This window comes from Myripristis murdjan, chromosome 8 (assembly GCF_902150065.1).
Source record: "Myripristis murdjan chromosome 8, fMyrMur1.1, whole genome shotgun sequence".
Classification (NCBI taxonomy): Eukaryota; Metazoa; Chordata; class Actinopteri; order Holocentriformes; family Holocentridae; genus Myripristis; species Myripristis murdjan.
The window spans coordinates 20943701-20959120 of record NC_043987.1 but is presented as its reverse complement, the minus strand read 5'-3'; the positions used below and the strand labels follow the sequence as shown (position 1 = coordinate 20959120).

General features: G+C 41.4%; 1 protein-coding gene across 5 annotated transcripts in view; it reads right to left on the bottom strand.

Annotated features, from left to right (window-relative positions):
* pbx4 (pre-B-cell leukemia transcription factor 4) overlaps nucleotides 1-14420 on the bottom strand; it is a 30424-nt gene extending 16004 nt beyond the window's left edge. Inside the window, exons 1-3 of one of the 5 annotated variants that reach the window (XM_030057443.1) lie at nucleotides 13562-14420; nucleotides 11053-11166; nucleotides 9502-9575 (exon numbers count right to left, since the gene is read on the bottom strand). In XM_030057443.1, the coding sequence (XP_029913303.1) occupies nucleotides 9502-9575; nucleotides 11053-11166; nucleotides 13562-13746 (373 nt within the window). In that variant the 5' untranslated portion in view covers nucleotides 13747-14420. The remainder of the gene's footprint in view (nucleotides 1-9501; nucleotides 9576-11052; nucleotides 11167-13561) is intronic. The other 4 variants (XM_030057442.1, XM_030057445.1, XM_030057444.1 and 1 more) reach the window with 4 other exon arrangements.
* Nucleotides 14421-15420: the final 1000 nt, after the last annotated feature.

The following is a 15420-nucleotide window of genomic DNA, read 5'->3' as shown; positions in this document are numbered from 1 at the left end:
ATCATTAATCAGTCCTTAATTAACTAAAGAGAGAGACTTCGACACCAGAGCGATGACTATTATGGTGTACCCCGTTTGAATGATCACACACTCTCACTCTCTGTATGTATGTGTGTATGAAAGACAAAGAGAACACACATATAGTGAGAGAAATGGTGGCCAAGAAAAAGGGTCCATTGTATATCAACCGCACACCCACAACAATGCAGTGCAGTTGTGTTATGTTCATCCACAAAAACTCCAGGGGTTTTTGGTTAGATGAATAGTTTCTGCAAATTATAACATGGTATTCTAATAGTTTCTGACAAGTTAAAAGACAATTGAATCAAGAGGGTTAACTTTTCTGAAATAAGTAAACCGATACACACATTGACTATAATCATCCCAGGTCAATTCTTCAACATTTTTTCAACAATTCCTACGCATTTCATTTGGGACACTAGACCACTCAATGTGCTACATCTGTAATGGTGTCCATACATACTCATGTGTACCTGCCCATCAATACACTTTAACAGAAAAAAATACCTTTTCAAAAACAGACACTGAGGAGTAGAAAACACCATCAGTGAGCCAAGTGACTCTAATCACCTGACACTGAACTAAGTTAAATCAAATAACTATAATAACAGTAACAGACACAATAAGTCTCAGAGCAATTTAAGATGTTTTCTAGAGCCTAGTTCAGCATGAATATGACACAATGACCAAAATAAATAATGTTACACAGAATATCAGGCTTTGTTTAGCACCTGTGGCCAAATTTCTAAATTTCTAAGACAATATCTGTAGTCTGGCAGTGACAGACACAGAGTGAGGTGGACGTATGAAAGAATAAGGAAGCACGAAATGTCACAGGAGGAAGAGGAGGATGACGAAGAGGACCTAAGCAGGAGGCTTGTTATAGCGCCGCTACGATCTTCCACCAGTCAACTCTCATCAGGCCAGCTGCCTCCTGTGCTCATTAGCACCGACTCTTAAGGAGCTCCTAAAGACTTTGTGAAAAATGAATGCTCATTTGAGAGGTCGTTAATTTGCACTGTTATGCAAATTAGGTGGCAATTAAGCGATAGATCAGAAGAGCAGTGCCCATTTATAACAAGTGAACAAGCATTATGACACAGTCAGATGGCGCAGGAGAGAGCTGAGGCTACGTGGTTAGTTCGTACAAGTCGGATGTACCAACTAAGTAAGGCATAAAATCACTCTGCACCTATGGGTGTATGGCAAGTTAGGATAACATGCTAACAGCAGTAGTGGGAGAGGGCATTGCAAATTGGCAAAGCTAACCCATACACACCTAACAGAGCTCACAGGAACGAGTTAATTGCATGCATGTACACACCTTTGTGTGAGGCAGACGATTTATTCTAGATTAGCAAACAGCCTCAAAAAAATCATCCCTCTACCCACTACCTGATGAGCTCCAGCAGCTTGAGAAGAAAGCTGTGGCCCCAACACCCCAACTAACCCAAAACACACTCCTAATCCTGGGATGAGTGGAGCACGCCCCTTTCCTCCTCAGCCCTGATGTCTCCATCGCTCCCCTGAGTTTATGACACGGTGTGAAATGTACAAACATACTGTCTGGGACTGCAATGTGCAGTACTGCAGAGGGGTGGAAGGCTCCCATCAATTGTAATTAATCCTTAATTAGTCAGGATTAGGAGCCGGGCTCCGACACCCTACCACCCCACCATCACCAAGCTAATGCAATCCAGCTGAGACCACATTTACATATCTTTAATTAAAGAGAAGCTGACTTCCTTTAAGAGCAAGCCTCAAAGCAGTGTGAGAGGCAGAGACATGCTGAGAGGGATGGCAGATGAGATGAAGAGGTAGGAGTGAGCCCTGGACATCAACACAGATCAATACTGATGGGTCACTCAGAATTTCCTGGATTATTTGTTCCTGGTCATGTATGACAGGAACTTGTGTTATCGAGTGTAAAGCGTAACATCACTGTCACACGCAGCAACACAGCACCTTCAAAAACGCTAACATCCAGCCATCCATGTCCAGTCCCACTGTTCTCACAGAAGTATGGGCAACCACTGCACTTGGTGAATTACAGCCAAAAATCATATTACAGTGACAAGACAACCGGTTTCATTGAGTGTTTCCCATCTTAAAACCCACTCCCGACAGCCGCTCCCCTCTTCAATATACAGAGGCCCAATTCCTACAGGAATACTACCACATGGGGAAATCAGTTGGCCCACACACCATTAGGCTAGGCTGAGGGTTGGGGTGCTCTGCCTCCCCAGTGTGAGGGCTTGTGGTGGGGGGAGGGGCAGGGGTTGTCTGTCAGGGCCAGGGGTCTGTGTGATATTAGCCGTCTGCCAATCTGGCTTGGGGAATGGACACCGAGTAATTACTGCTGCTCTTACTGCCTCATCAATCTCCCTCTATCGCTCCTACCACCACCCCCCCCAAACACACACACACACACACACACACACTACCTTTTTTCATTCTCTTCACTGAAGGAGCAGAAGAGAAAAACCGATTGAGTGGCAGGGCACCACAGCCCGGCGCTGAGATTCCTGCAAACCAATGAGACAATCCCGACCCAACTACAGAGTGAGTGCACGTATGAAAGAGACACGTTGGGGATGGGCAGTATATCGATACTGATAAAGATATGAGGCTAGATATGAGACTAGATATAATAGATTTTCGATTTTTATAATAGTGTGATATTGTGTAATTGTTGTCTTCTCCCGATTTTTAAAAACTTTAAAATTAAAAGGCTACATTGCAGTAGAGGGATGCAATTTTCTGAACGTATTCGATTGTTGTAGCTGATCAATTATTTGCTTCGACATCGGTAATCACATCCATATTACTAGTGACTGTTAATCAAAATTTTGTCTCGAGAAAGAACCAATAGTCACCCCCACAATATCAATAGCGATATTCAGTCAAATATATCATTATATTTCATTTTGTCTATATCACCCAGCCCTCAAACGATCATGATATGAAGCTCTAACCAAATTGGCATTTTTTGTTTGACTGACTATGCAGTGTACTCTCAATTTAGGCCCTAGTGGAAGTTATATGACCACCATGACGCGACCAAACCTGTGTCTTCAGTCTGTGTGTCACTAATGATACTGTCAAACACCCCACCCCACCCCCCACCCCTGAAACTTCTACTGCTCCTGGGTTAAAAAGGCACTGCAGGCTTCCCCTCATAAAAATATAATAAAAGACTTGGGTTTCCAACAACTCATAAAATTTTATGGATGCGTTCCCAAATTAAGCTCTTTGAAAACGAATAATAATTAAACTGCTTTAATGAGGCTTGTGATTCATCGGACTTCAGGTCCTGTACTCTATCAAAGTCAAGAGCGAGGAAAACATCTAAGTCATTAATGGATGTTGGGAGGACTGGTTCCTAACAATATACAAGTTTTACCAATTAAGCAACCTCCATCAAGTTTGATTTTTTTTTGTGCTGAAATTCACACAAGCCTCTGAAATAAAAGGACTGCAAATGAGGTTACTGAGGGACCTGACAAGTTTAGGATTTCTGCTAATAAACAAATGACAGCTATGTGTTAACTCTCAGCAGTATTATTTTGTCTTTTTATGGCTTCAATAATGCTGTAACTCAATTAACATGTAATTGTGGCCATTTGGTAACTGAATTGTAATTAGGACTGCCCTGCTAAAGGATTTAAGTGAATTACCACTGAAATGAAGCTTTTAAGTGTTATTCCTATCACCTAGGGCCACTTAGCGTTGTGGTGGCTGGTGTATCAGTACACAACAGCAGGGTAAAAGTTTGTGTACCTGCAGAGATTTCGCAATACTGTTTCTATCACAGTTTAGTGCCACAATTACATGCAACTGGGGCACTACCCCCTATATGCTGCCAATTAGTGTAACTAGTTGCAAAACCTCCCAAAACATGGGGGCAGGGCCGCTTCATGTGCACCACTCCATGTGCATTTGTGTACGTTTGTAAGGGGAAACATGCAGGAGGAGAGAGAAGCATTTTGACTGGTGGCAGACAGGAATCTGATAGAGCAGCATAGCTCTATTGCCATTTTATAATAATATATTTTGCTTCTCGCTTGTTGCTTTTTGTGTTCAAATGAGAGTGAATACTGTAGCATAATAAAATGTTTTATTTGCGAACTATTCAATCAACTGGGTTGAATACTTTCAGCCAATGATAGGAATTTTCAGAGGTCTTTCATTAATAGTTTATTCTTTTATTTTAAGTATCAGAAAAATGCAGATGATATATATATAATTACCATCTAAATTCTAAAAAAAAAAAAAAAAAAAAAGTAACAGATATCAGATTTAGTTTTTTGTCTTCCATCACCAATTCAGGTTACATGTGAGTGAGCATTCACTTTTGTATTCCATGGGCAAAGATTAAATGTGAGGGAGGACTTTACCCGCTCCCTATTTTGACAAGCTGATACAACAGGATCATTTGGAGAGGACTGAAATGCAGATTAGGGATATTTAGGCAATTGGCCCCTGTTGCATCATCCGTAACAAGGGCCTCTAAGTTGCTCTAACATCATTGTAAAACACAGTGTTGGCTGGATTTTTACTTTTTGGAGTGAAACACCCTTTTCTTAAAAAGAATGCAAAGTTCAGTATTTTTCTAATGCCTGCATACTTATTCCTGTCAAGCAGTGTAGGTCTTGAATGGTAGATAAACATTTTTTTTAACTGGGTGCACCAGCAGGGCAGAGTAACTATTTGCTGCTGGTATATTTTCACTATTAAAATTCCCATTTTCTTAAAAATAACTCATGATACTTACTTTTTACGACATCTAAGATGATACTGACACCTCTAAATATAGATCGACAAATGGACTGAACAATAAACAAGAAAGAGCAAATCATTTATTGTGAATTAATATGAGGTTTATGAACTCTAACAATTTTACTAAAACTGCATAGTTTTAATTGGCTTATTTTGCACTTCTTCATCAAGGGACCATGATAACAAACTGCAAGAAGCTTTCTTATATATCCAACCGGCAGTAACTCTGGGGAAAAAAAAAAAAAAAAAAAAAACATAAAGCAGAGAGGAAGTTCATGAGGCTGGTAAGTCTTGCTATTCATCTGTCTTGTCAATATATTAATGGGATGTGATGAGGGGTTGTCTGCTAGCTGCTTTGCCAACATACTGGCTAAGTGCTGCCGGCTCTTGTTGTGGGCATTGACTGTGTGTTTGTAGTAATTGTTGGTGCCTTGAAAAATGAGTCGGCTTGATCTGCCGTACTCAGATATCACCGACAAGCGGTACAAACACTATGGGATTGATTCATCATTTTCAACTCAAAGGAAATAGTTGCTCCTACAATGACAGAGACACCTTTTGCTTTTTGCTTTGAAAGTTTTCAAGTTCCCAGCACCATCTGTGGTCCACAAAACTCTCTGACTTTCAGGTGAGGTTCATCGCGATCGTTCCGAAAAAGAACAACCTAGACGAGAGTGGCAAAGCAGAGAGGCAAAGAGAAAACAGCAACATCAGACATATTTCTGGGGCACTAGCACAACTGGGCACCAATCAACTGGCCCAAATTAACGTCTTACTGGCTCCAGGCCAGCCGGCAAGCCTTGCTGTCAAACCCTGAACATGGAGCAACACACACTGTATGTGCTATATAGCCGTTATTTTTAGTGGCACGTGCCATAAAAGCAGTGATTTTCAGTTTAGCATATTACCATTTAAGTTAACTGTTTGTGTAAGATGTGTTTTCATCAGGCATTTAAAAAGGGCCATGAATATGACTGAGCTGGACTACTTGATTCTCTGTTTTGTTTGATTTCTGATTTCGACCTACGGAAACCTATAATCAAGTTCATTTGAATGTAAAAGTTTGGGTCCCGTTAATCCTGTCTTGATGTACAAACTGACATGACTTTACAGATTTCATGTTATGTCATGTTATCAAACATAAACTGGATTGTCCTAAGCCATGAGAAAATCATAGTTCTTAAACTAAGTGGTATTTAACATAAATATATCACACTGCAATACATGATGAAAAAAATGATGTTATCATTTAGAAGCCAAACTATGACATTAACTTTTAAAAATGTGTATCTGACAGGAATCCTTGCTTTTTGTTGGGCCAAAAAAAAGCTTCACACTGCCACTTGGTCATTTTTAAGTAAACTTGTTTCCACAAAGCTTTGACATGAAGGAGATCATAAATAATTACGTGCATTTGAAGGTGTATGTTCCATCATGGTAGCTCTTTGTTAAACTTAAAGCAGCAATATAAAATTTTCACCAGAACATAATGAGAAATTAATCAAATATATATATTATGCATTATTTTTTCTGTCCATTTGTGATCATGCGTGCCAGAGTCTGGTGCATGCTTTTATTCCATTGTTTGCCCAAAATCTACTTGGTTTGGGACATTTGGGGATATATATCATTTGCAGTGGAAGTGTGTGACAAGCTGGTTGTGGCTGTGAAGGTGAGGTAGGCAGCCACAACACAGAGAAGTCGGAGGAAAAAACAACAATGCCACCAAAGCAGTAAAAAAACAAAAAGTACTGCAAAGCCATGTTCACAAATATGGATCAGCATCGCCACCACTTCTCCACACTGGGAGCTTCGGAAGTAAATGTAAAAAATCCTACCTGTCTGTTGGATAGAAAAGAAACACAGACAGCTAGGATGCTAGTCAGCGTGTAACATGTTCTACATAGCTAAAGAGTGGTGCTACATTATCCCTGAGAGTTTAGACAGCTTATCAAGATGAGTGACAATTGCTGGGGCGTGAACTTGTCCAACTGAGGGGAAGGAGGGCAGGACTTTCTACACAGTGTGATGCCTCAAAGCAGAAAGCTGCATACTGTAGCTTTAATTTCATTTGGAAATCTGTCCAAAAATAAACAACTGGGCATGTTCGGGCTTTAAAAAGAAGGACTTGAGCTGGACGACAGAAAAGAGTGACTGACAGATTTGCTGTAGTCATGTCTAAAGCACAGGAAACACATAAAAGTAAAGGAGAAATACCTCAAACAAAACCAAACTAAATGAAAACTTCTGAGAGGAACTGCAGCAACTTGTGAGAGATTTTGGCATAAGCTGTCCCACTGCACCAAGAGCTATTTTTACAGCAAATACCCATGAGAGCGAGGGGGAACAGAACTGAGTCGAAGCAAAGCCACTGTCTCCTCAACTTTGATCATTTCTCGTTTCTCTGCAAGAGCTGTAATTTCTTTTTCGGAGCGAGTCTTTAACAAAGAATTCACAAAAATCAAATTTCACGCAGATGAAGGTCATGTTTAATGTGAGCGCTCAGGACAACAGAGGCACTGTAGTGGAGGAGTGGGGGGTGGAGGGGGGCTACTGGCATTCGCGCAGAACATTTCCTTTACAATGAAAACAATCTAACCAACTGCAGCACTCAGAGGAATTCACCTCCCCTCCCCCGCTCCCCACCTCCCCTCCTCCACCACCACCATTACATTTCCATATCAAAGCCCCGAGTTCAGAGCAAGTCTTCTCTTTCAAGAATGGGAGCGAGGCAAAGGGAGGGAGGGGGAGAGGACAAGACCGAAGCAGCAGGAGTAGACCCAAGACTGAGTTTGCTTTTATCCCTGTTCACTCTGCGTGCGCGTTTGTGCATGTGTATGTGCGTGCACGGGAGAGAGAGTGAGAGAGAGAGAAGGAGTGCGTGGGTGTGCCTACAAGTGCATGTTTGTTAGCGAAAAGACTGCAGAAAATCTATGGAGATACTAGAGGACTACTGATTGGGTCTTCCACAAGCTGCACTGGAGAAGTCAATTCACATTCCAGAGGCACATAATGGAGCCTGCAGGGGGTCCGCTGGGGTAGCAGAGAAATGCCAAAGCAGGTACTCAGTGCAGTGAGGAGGGCATTAAGTGGCAGATGGCCAGCAGAGTACAGGCAAAGCCAAGGATCTCTTCGCACTGCCTTCACGGTTGGAATATTCAACTCAAGTGTACTCCAGTGTTCATCCTACCAACACACTTTGTTTTTCTACTCAACTTACTGTATGTGCACTCAAAAGATCTTCTACCTCTAGTTTGCTGGGAGACTAAATGTGAAAATCAAAGTGAATGGCATTAGGGTAAATAAGACCACTGGTTGCCTGGGAAACAGGGTACCCTGCCCCACTCACTCAAGCCTAGCCTTTACTTTCCTCCAATCACTAGAGAGCAATAATACATTATTGACAGAGGGCCACAACAGGCAGCAGTGCAGCATTTTCAAATTGGGTTTGAACAGGGGAGATTTGCTGTATGGAGAAACATAGAGAAAGAGACAGAGAAAAAGACATAAAGAGAGAGAGAGAGTGAAACAGAGGGAGAGGATTCAAAAGCCCGCCCCATTCACACTATCATAACCATCAATCTGCCATCTACTCCTGCCCTCCTCCTTTGAACCATACCAGAATCTGTCAGCTAGCTGACTGGAATAGCTAACTAGATGGGAATAAGCAGCTAGCTTACTTCGAGGAGGCTTCTGAGGAAATCCAAATTTGATAATTACATAAGAAATAACTGGATTCAGCTGAAAATGAGTTATTTGCTAAGACAGAGTCAGCATTGTCGATGTTAAGTTGCCCTGCACATGATGTTTTGACAAAAATATTGCATTTATGTACACAGTTATTCCTTTCCAATATGCAATCACCCAACAACCCAGTAACAATGTGGAATAGGTCTAACCCTTTGCACTGAAGTAACATGACAGTTTCAGTAATAACTCCCCTAGTTTTTTGTTGTATGTGTTGTCGACTAACAGTGCACAAACCTACTATGAGGATCAAATTTAGTTCTTTATCCAGTACTTGGATACTTTAGGCATTGGCAGTGAAATATGATGTAATAATCATTTTAATATGGTAACTGTAAAAGCCTACTTTTACATTCCACTGTCTTAATCTATTGATTTCTGTGCCTGATGTGACATGCACCTGTCACTAAGAACAGTTTTTAACCCACAGTGCAAGAATTGCCACAGTGAAATTACATAATTTGAGATGGAAATCAACCTCAGTGAAAAACTGCAACATCCTGCAGACTGTTTCCCCCCATTTAGCTATTCTGTATACAAATGGAAAACACAATAATGATTGAAAAATTAAATTATATGAGCACAGAGCTGTTAACAACCACCTAGTCTGAGTCGTGTTTCAGAGGGACCAACCCAATAAGATTAGCTTTGCCAGTCAGTGTGAAGTCTGGACAGAGGCCAAACATAGGTTACGTTTCTATATTTACTTGGCAAAAACTACACAGAAGAATGGTTAAGAGGGGAAAATATGAACAGATGCTACATTTTAAAAAACCCTCTAGCTAAATCAGTTATACAACTTATGGGATCAATAGACAATCAATGGGAGTTCGGTGTGAGGCCAATGGAAACAATTATCGAAGCAAAGGAACCGCCGATAGAGTACATTTGAAGTGGTTTACAACCTGAGCAGACTATGAGGATACAAAGAGAACAAGTGAAGTAGAGACTCACCCGTCTTCTCTTTGATCTCACAGAGAACGCTGAAGAGGGCTGGCTTCATTCTGTGACAGTTTAGGGCATGCTTCCTGTAAGAGAGGAGGGAAAAGGAGAGAGGCGAGGAGGATTACGATAAACAGACCTCTATCTCAAGTCGTTCCAAGTCCTCCCCCATAAAACAGGTAGAGGCACTGTATATATTATGGATACAGCATTTTGAGTGTGCTGCAACACAGAATGACAGAGCCATGCTGTTTAAAGGCATTTTCAATGGCCAGGTGCCTTTGTCAGTGCACAAGCATCCCTAATGAGTCTGAACTAGCAAGAGTAATGTTGTCATTTGGATGCTTTGCACAGTGGGAGAGACAAAAATGTCAAACCTCAAGGTCACCATTATTGTGCACCTAACTCCAGTGAATACACTGTAATCTAATTTCCAACTTTTACAGAGAGACATGTTCCAAGAAAGTAGATGGTGAGCTGATAAAAGAGGATTAGGATTAAGTTGCAATTTTAATTTAATCACAGATGTCCTGTTTATTGGCAAGCAGATTAAATTGTAATTAAAGGGCAAAAAACAAAGCTTTTATTGTTTAATGTGATAAAATTAACACACCTAGGAATCAGAAATGGATGTGAACACACACAAACACATACATCTTACCCATTTGTCTTAGAAACAGTAAGACTCAACTACAGAAGCAAAATCCTGAATATAGAGTGACTAACATACAGCCACTGCTGGGTATAATGTTAACTACCATACTGACATCATTTACATCCCAAGAAGAAGTACTTAGGCAGAAGGGACACACATATTACCATTTTCTAGTTCTAAACTTGTATACAAACACATACAAAGGGCACACATAAATAATAACATGTGATGTGTATTTTTAATTATTTGTCTTTCAGTAGGGCTAACAAAAGCAAGGCACTATTATGTGCTTGATGGAGACACTCAGATTTTTACAAAGCAAAACAGGCATCATTGACCGCAAAAATAGACATTTTAAGGTTATTACAACTTTAATCAGTGGAAAAAAAGACACTGCTGATATGCAACACACAAATCAAGTGTAGGTGGCAAAACAGGACGAGAAATGAGGGCTCTGCTTCTCATGATGATGAACACACATTGGAAAATATGAAAAATAAAGAAATACTCAATGCTCCTCCCAAAATGAGGCATAACATTTGTAAAAGACATCACCAAGGGTACATTTAACAACAACCACAGATGGAATATGATTTGGCTACACCTGACCTCAACACCAATTCCAGTTGTGAATGTCTACTGCGGTATGTGATGACTATGGGGACTAGCACTAGACGAATATCACGCCTATATGCCAACGAAGGTGTGCCCATATTTCTGTGAAGACAGCAAGGCAGTTTGGTGTAAACAGTCAACGTCTAGAGTGAGTAATTGCTGTAACTGTGTCGAACTATATATCAGTTTCATTTTGTCACTGCTGGATTTGAGTTGGAGGGGGGGTTGCCGTCAACATGAAGGGTATGAGCAGGAGGGGGGAGAAGGGGGTGCTCATGCGGTCCTGTACTGACCTGTGCTGGAAGTTGACTGGCAGGCCACCCCCTGCCGTGCCCCCCCCTGCTCCCCCTCCCTCTGTGGGGTCGTCTGATCCACCCCAATGCGCCGGCGACTCCTCTGGCCAGCATCTGAACATATGGCGACAGGGTGAGAGGATGAGGGCAGGTGGTGTACAGGTAGCAACTCTGCAACACCAGGTTCCTCTGCTGCCCTGACCACTCCCCATCCCAACACACTGCCACCCTACATGACAAGGGTGTCACAGTACCATGTGAGCCACCTCACACCTTCATTTGTTGATTATTACAGAGGGGAAGATTATTCTGTGGATGGCATCTTGACTGGGGCAAAGAATGATGTAATTCCAGCTGCTGCTGGTGTAAGTATGAATTGGCACAATGTAAACATAGACCCCACATAATACTGAAGTCTGCTTGTGTGACTGGACTTTGCCTGGAGTAAACCTGAGTTGGAAATTAGCACAAAGCAGATGCTCGTACAATAAGGTGCAAGCGGAATCTTTCATTCATTAAATCACTTTTATTGATCATGTACATCCTGTGTATAATCTGGATCGAGTTCTTGCAACCACAGCAGGCTGCATTCTTCTAAGAATTAGATTAACAATCCTCCACACATATGGCATGGAGCAGACATGCTCTGAGTGGGAGTGTAAATTAATACACATCTCTACTGGCCAAGAGCAAGGCTATCTTTGGCACTTTAGAAGCAACCACACACCTTTATTTTTAATTTGTTTTGCAGCAAAGATTAAGATTGGTGAATAGACCAGTTCTATTCTAGTATACTACATGATTACTACAACTATTTTTTTTTTTTTTTTTTATCCACACAAGTGTAATTTTCATCATCTGAGTCACCTTAGAAACTACATTTTTGTGAATTGCAAAAGGGCTTGAAACTAAAATTAAATTAACTAAAAGGCAAGAAAAAAGGTACTCAGAGGTAAACTAAAGAAAATTAGACAGGCTACACAGAACAATTAAAAGATAAAATATTTTAATTTGTTCAATGAAATGGACAGCTAATTAGCCCTGAAACTTGTTCTTGAAATAAAAGTAATATAGCAGTGTTCATAAGCTGTCCATATAGCATCATCCCTCCCCCTCACCACCACCATCTCATTAATAGAAACTCGATTTGCGGACAGCTGCACTCGCGTACACATTATAGGAGAATTGATTGCACCCAGCACACAATGAAAAGGATGAACACCAGGGAGGGAGGGAGTGAAAGAGGAGTGAATTAATTAAGAGAACCAGGTGGTCAAATGTTGGGTGGAAAATCACTAGCTAATGACACATCACACTGTGGCCAGAGTCTTGCAGTGGACGCTTGTCTATTGTTAAAATACTCAACGCCTCAACTTAAAGCTGACCTTGTGCTCCTTGGAGCCACATGGTAAACGAACGTGGGTCGTTCACATATTGCTATGCATACTCTCCACAATCGTGATATGTAAACACACCTCTTATGCAAACACTATGGGTGAAGAGTCATATGAGTGAATGATTGCTGTCATCGCGGCCAGTGTTGGCCTGACATCATCTGAGGCCATTCAATAATCCCCACCTTAATTTATCTGCTAGTTTGCATTTCAATGGGTAACGTTATCGACACAAGTGGGCTACTCATTAGATGTAGACAGGAATGCAAGAGCGCCAAAACATCATCCACGCAATTAGGTCCTTTTGCTGTAGCTTAGATTTTATTACATGCAGTTGGACCTAATTAGACATATTCTCTTAAGCACAATAACAGAGCTTTGGTATCCTGCCCGGAATACCCCCAACATTTAACAAAACAAGCCCAGTATTTGGGAGGCTTTTGTAGGTTGCTGGTTTACTCCCAAGTTTTGATCCCATTGTACATTTTTAAAACCAAAAACAGCAATTCCTTACTTTGTACTATAACATTTAGTCTCCTGGAGTGTCTAAGATGCTTATGGGATGCAAGGGGTAATAAAAGGCCATAAGACTATTACTACAACTGATTTAGCCTGGGGAAACGGGGTGTGAATACCTCACTATTTTGTAAAACGACGTAAAGTATATTCCACACATGCGCTAGAAAAATGCTTTATGGGGGCTATCATTATCAAGTATAAAGGGCCCAGAACTTTTTAGTGTCCCTGAGCATTGCATGATGAACATTTTCCACATTTAGCAGGATGAGCCTGCTTACAAACTACTTTGTATTAAAATGCCAACTTCCGAATAACGTTGCACAAACAATAAAAACGGGGAAAACGAGTAAACCGCACTGTGGTATGCGTGTCGAAGTTAGCTATCACATAACTGATTTATTGTTTTCGCAGGTAATTAACGATAGAGTGTAAGATGTGAAGTTATGCTAATGTTGCCAACGTACATTATCGCATATTACTGTTAGAAAAAAAAACCTCTTGGACCTTTGAGCAAAATACAAGAAACACACACAGCGTACTTTAGCTTAGCTAGCCTGAAAATATCGGCATTATCTCCGTCTTTTTGACTGTCTTACCTGGCCTGTGCTTCGTCCAGGCTTTCATCGGTGATGGCCATTATTTGCTGTAGGATATCCCCTATGTCTTGTTGAGGCTGACCGAGCGACTGCTGTTTCCTAACCGAGTCTGGGTCGCCCACATCGGCTTGTGATAGTCCACCGAGTCCGCCGAGACCCGTCAGCATCCTGGTCTGGTCATCCATACTTTCAAAGAAAACTCGCCGTTTTCCTCAGTCGAAGAATACACACAAATAGCTAGCCAGTTAGCTAGCCAGCAAAGTGTTTTCTACGACAAATCATACAACACTTCTCGATTTATCCGATGGCTAAGATTAGCGAGTACTTAGCAGCTATTGTGAAAAACCGATGGTAGAAGACGCACTCTACATCCGCCCGTGTTTTTACTTATTCACAAGTGGACGACGGCGGTTAGGCTAATGTTAGCTAACTACCGAGTGAAAGGCAGCTAGTAGCTGTGCGTTAGCCCCGCAGAAAAGCAGCAGTGACGAGCTCAGCTAGCCACACATACACAGACTGTGTGAGCTCACGGACAGCGCCTCGCACATTTTCGAAGAAAGGTTAAAAAAAAAAGAAAAATAATAATCGGCGCTAACACTTTTGCATAAAAATTAAAACACGCCCGTTCCACTAACACTAACCGCGGAGATATCGAGATAGCAGGCGGACTGTCCAGTTCCAGTCACAGATAGCCTATCAAAACACACCAGGGTTTGCCATTGTTGTTGTCGCGAGGGGAGCGTGTGTGTATGTGTGTGTATGTGTGTGAGTGTGTGTGAGAGAGTGTGTGTTTGTGAGTAGGGTGTTCTGGGCTGCGCGAGCGGTGTGCGTTCCCCATTGAACACCAGAGAGCGCGAGCTTGCGTGCAGGCTAATCAGTAGTCTGCTATAGAAAAGGACAGCTATTTATTCAGGTGCTCGATCTGGATTAGCTGGCGTGATGTAGACAGCAGTACACACAAAAAAATTACAATTGTCCGACAGCCTCTACAAGTTACTAGTTTTTACTCCGAATCACAATAGCCAGTTTTGTCTTCGTGCACTATTGCAAACGACAGAGCCCTCCACGTCATCAGTATAACTATTATGGCTATTCAAATAATTTCTACTTAAGACATACACTTCATATACATAGCAGCCTTTACTTTAATTTTATTTACAGGCCTATACTTTAAAAAAAAAAAAAAAAAAAAAAAAAAAAAAGCCTCAAGTAAATGCTTAGAACCACACTGTTGGGATAGTACATGATATTGTGTCAAGGTATATAGATGTAAAAAGATAATAATAATAAAAAAGAACAGATAACTTCATCTGTTATGTTGTAATACTCGACACTTGCTGGCCAGAGGAGACTGTGGCTCTAATGTCTTGTGCTTTTACCAGTGGTGAGGAGTCAGCAGGCCACATCTGAAGTGTGGAAACCTGAGCCACACCATCCCTTCAAATGAGTCAGCGTGTGCAACGAGAAGATACAACCTGCACTAACTCTCAACGATGGTCTTCAACTGAATATTGAGACCGATTTGGTCACCGGTCAAAAGTTCAATTCATTGATGCTCACAGATCATGGCAATTTTAGGATCAATATTAGAACTCAAGCAAAACAATCCAACCTCAGGACATCAGTCTGTCCTAAACCCCCCCAATAAATGAAACATCTCATCAGTTTTCAGTATGAAAATGTTGACAGCACAGATTGAAAACAAGTGTCCCCGTTTTTTTGCAAACTGGGCAATTCTGCTGTAGTTTATCACTCTGATCTGAGAGACAGCTTTCCAAGACAAATGGCTGGCTCAATGGATGTAGAGGAGAGCCGCAGCCAGCCCTGCTATACTGAGAAGAGATGATGGGTGTGCATGA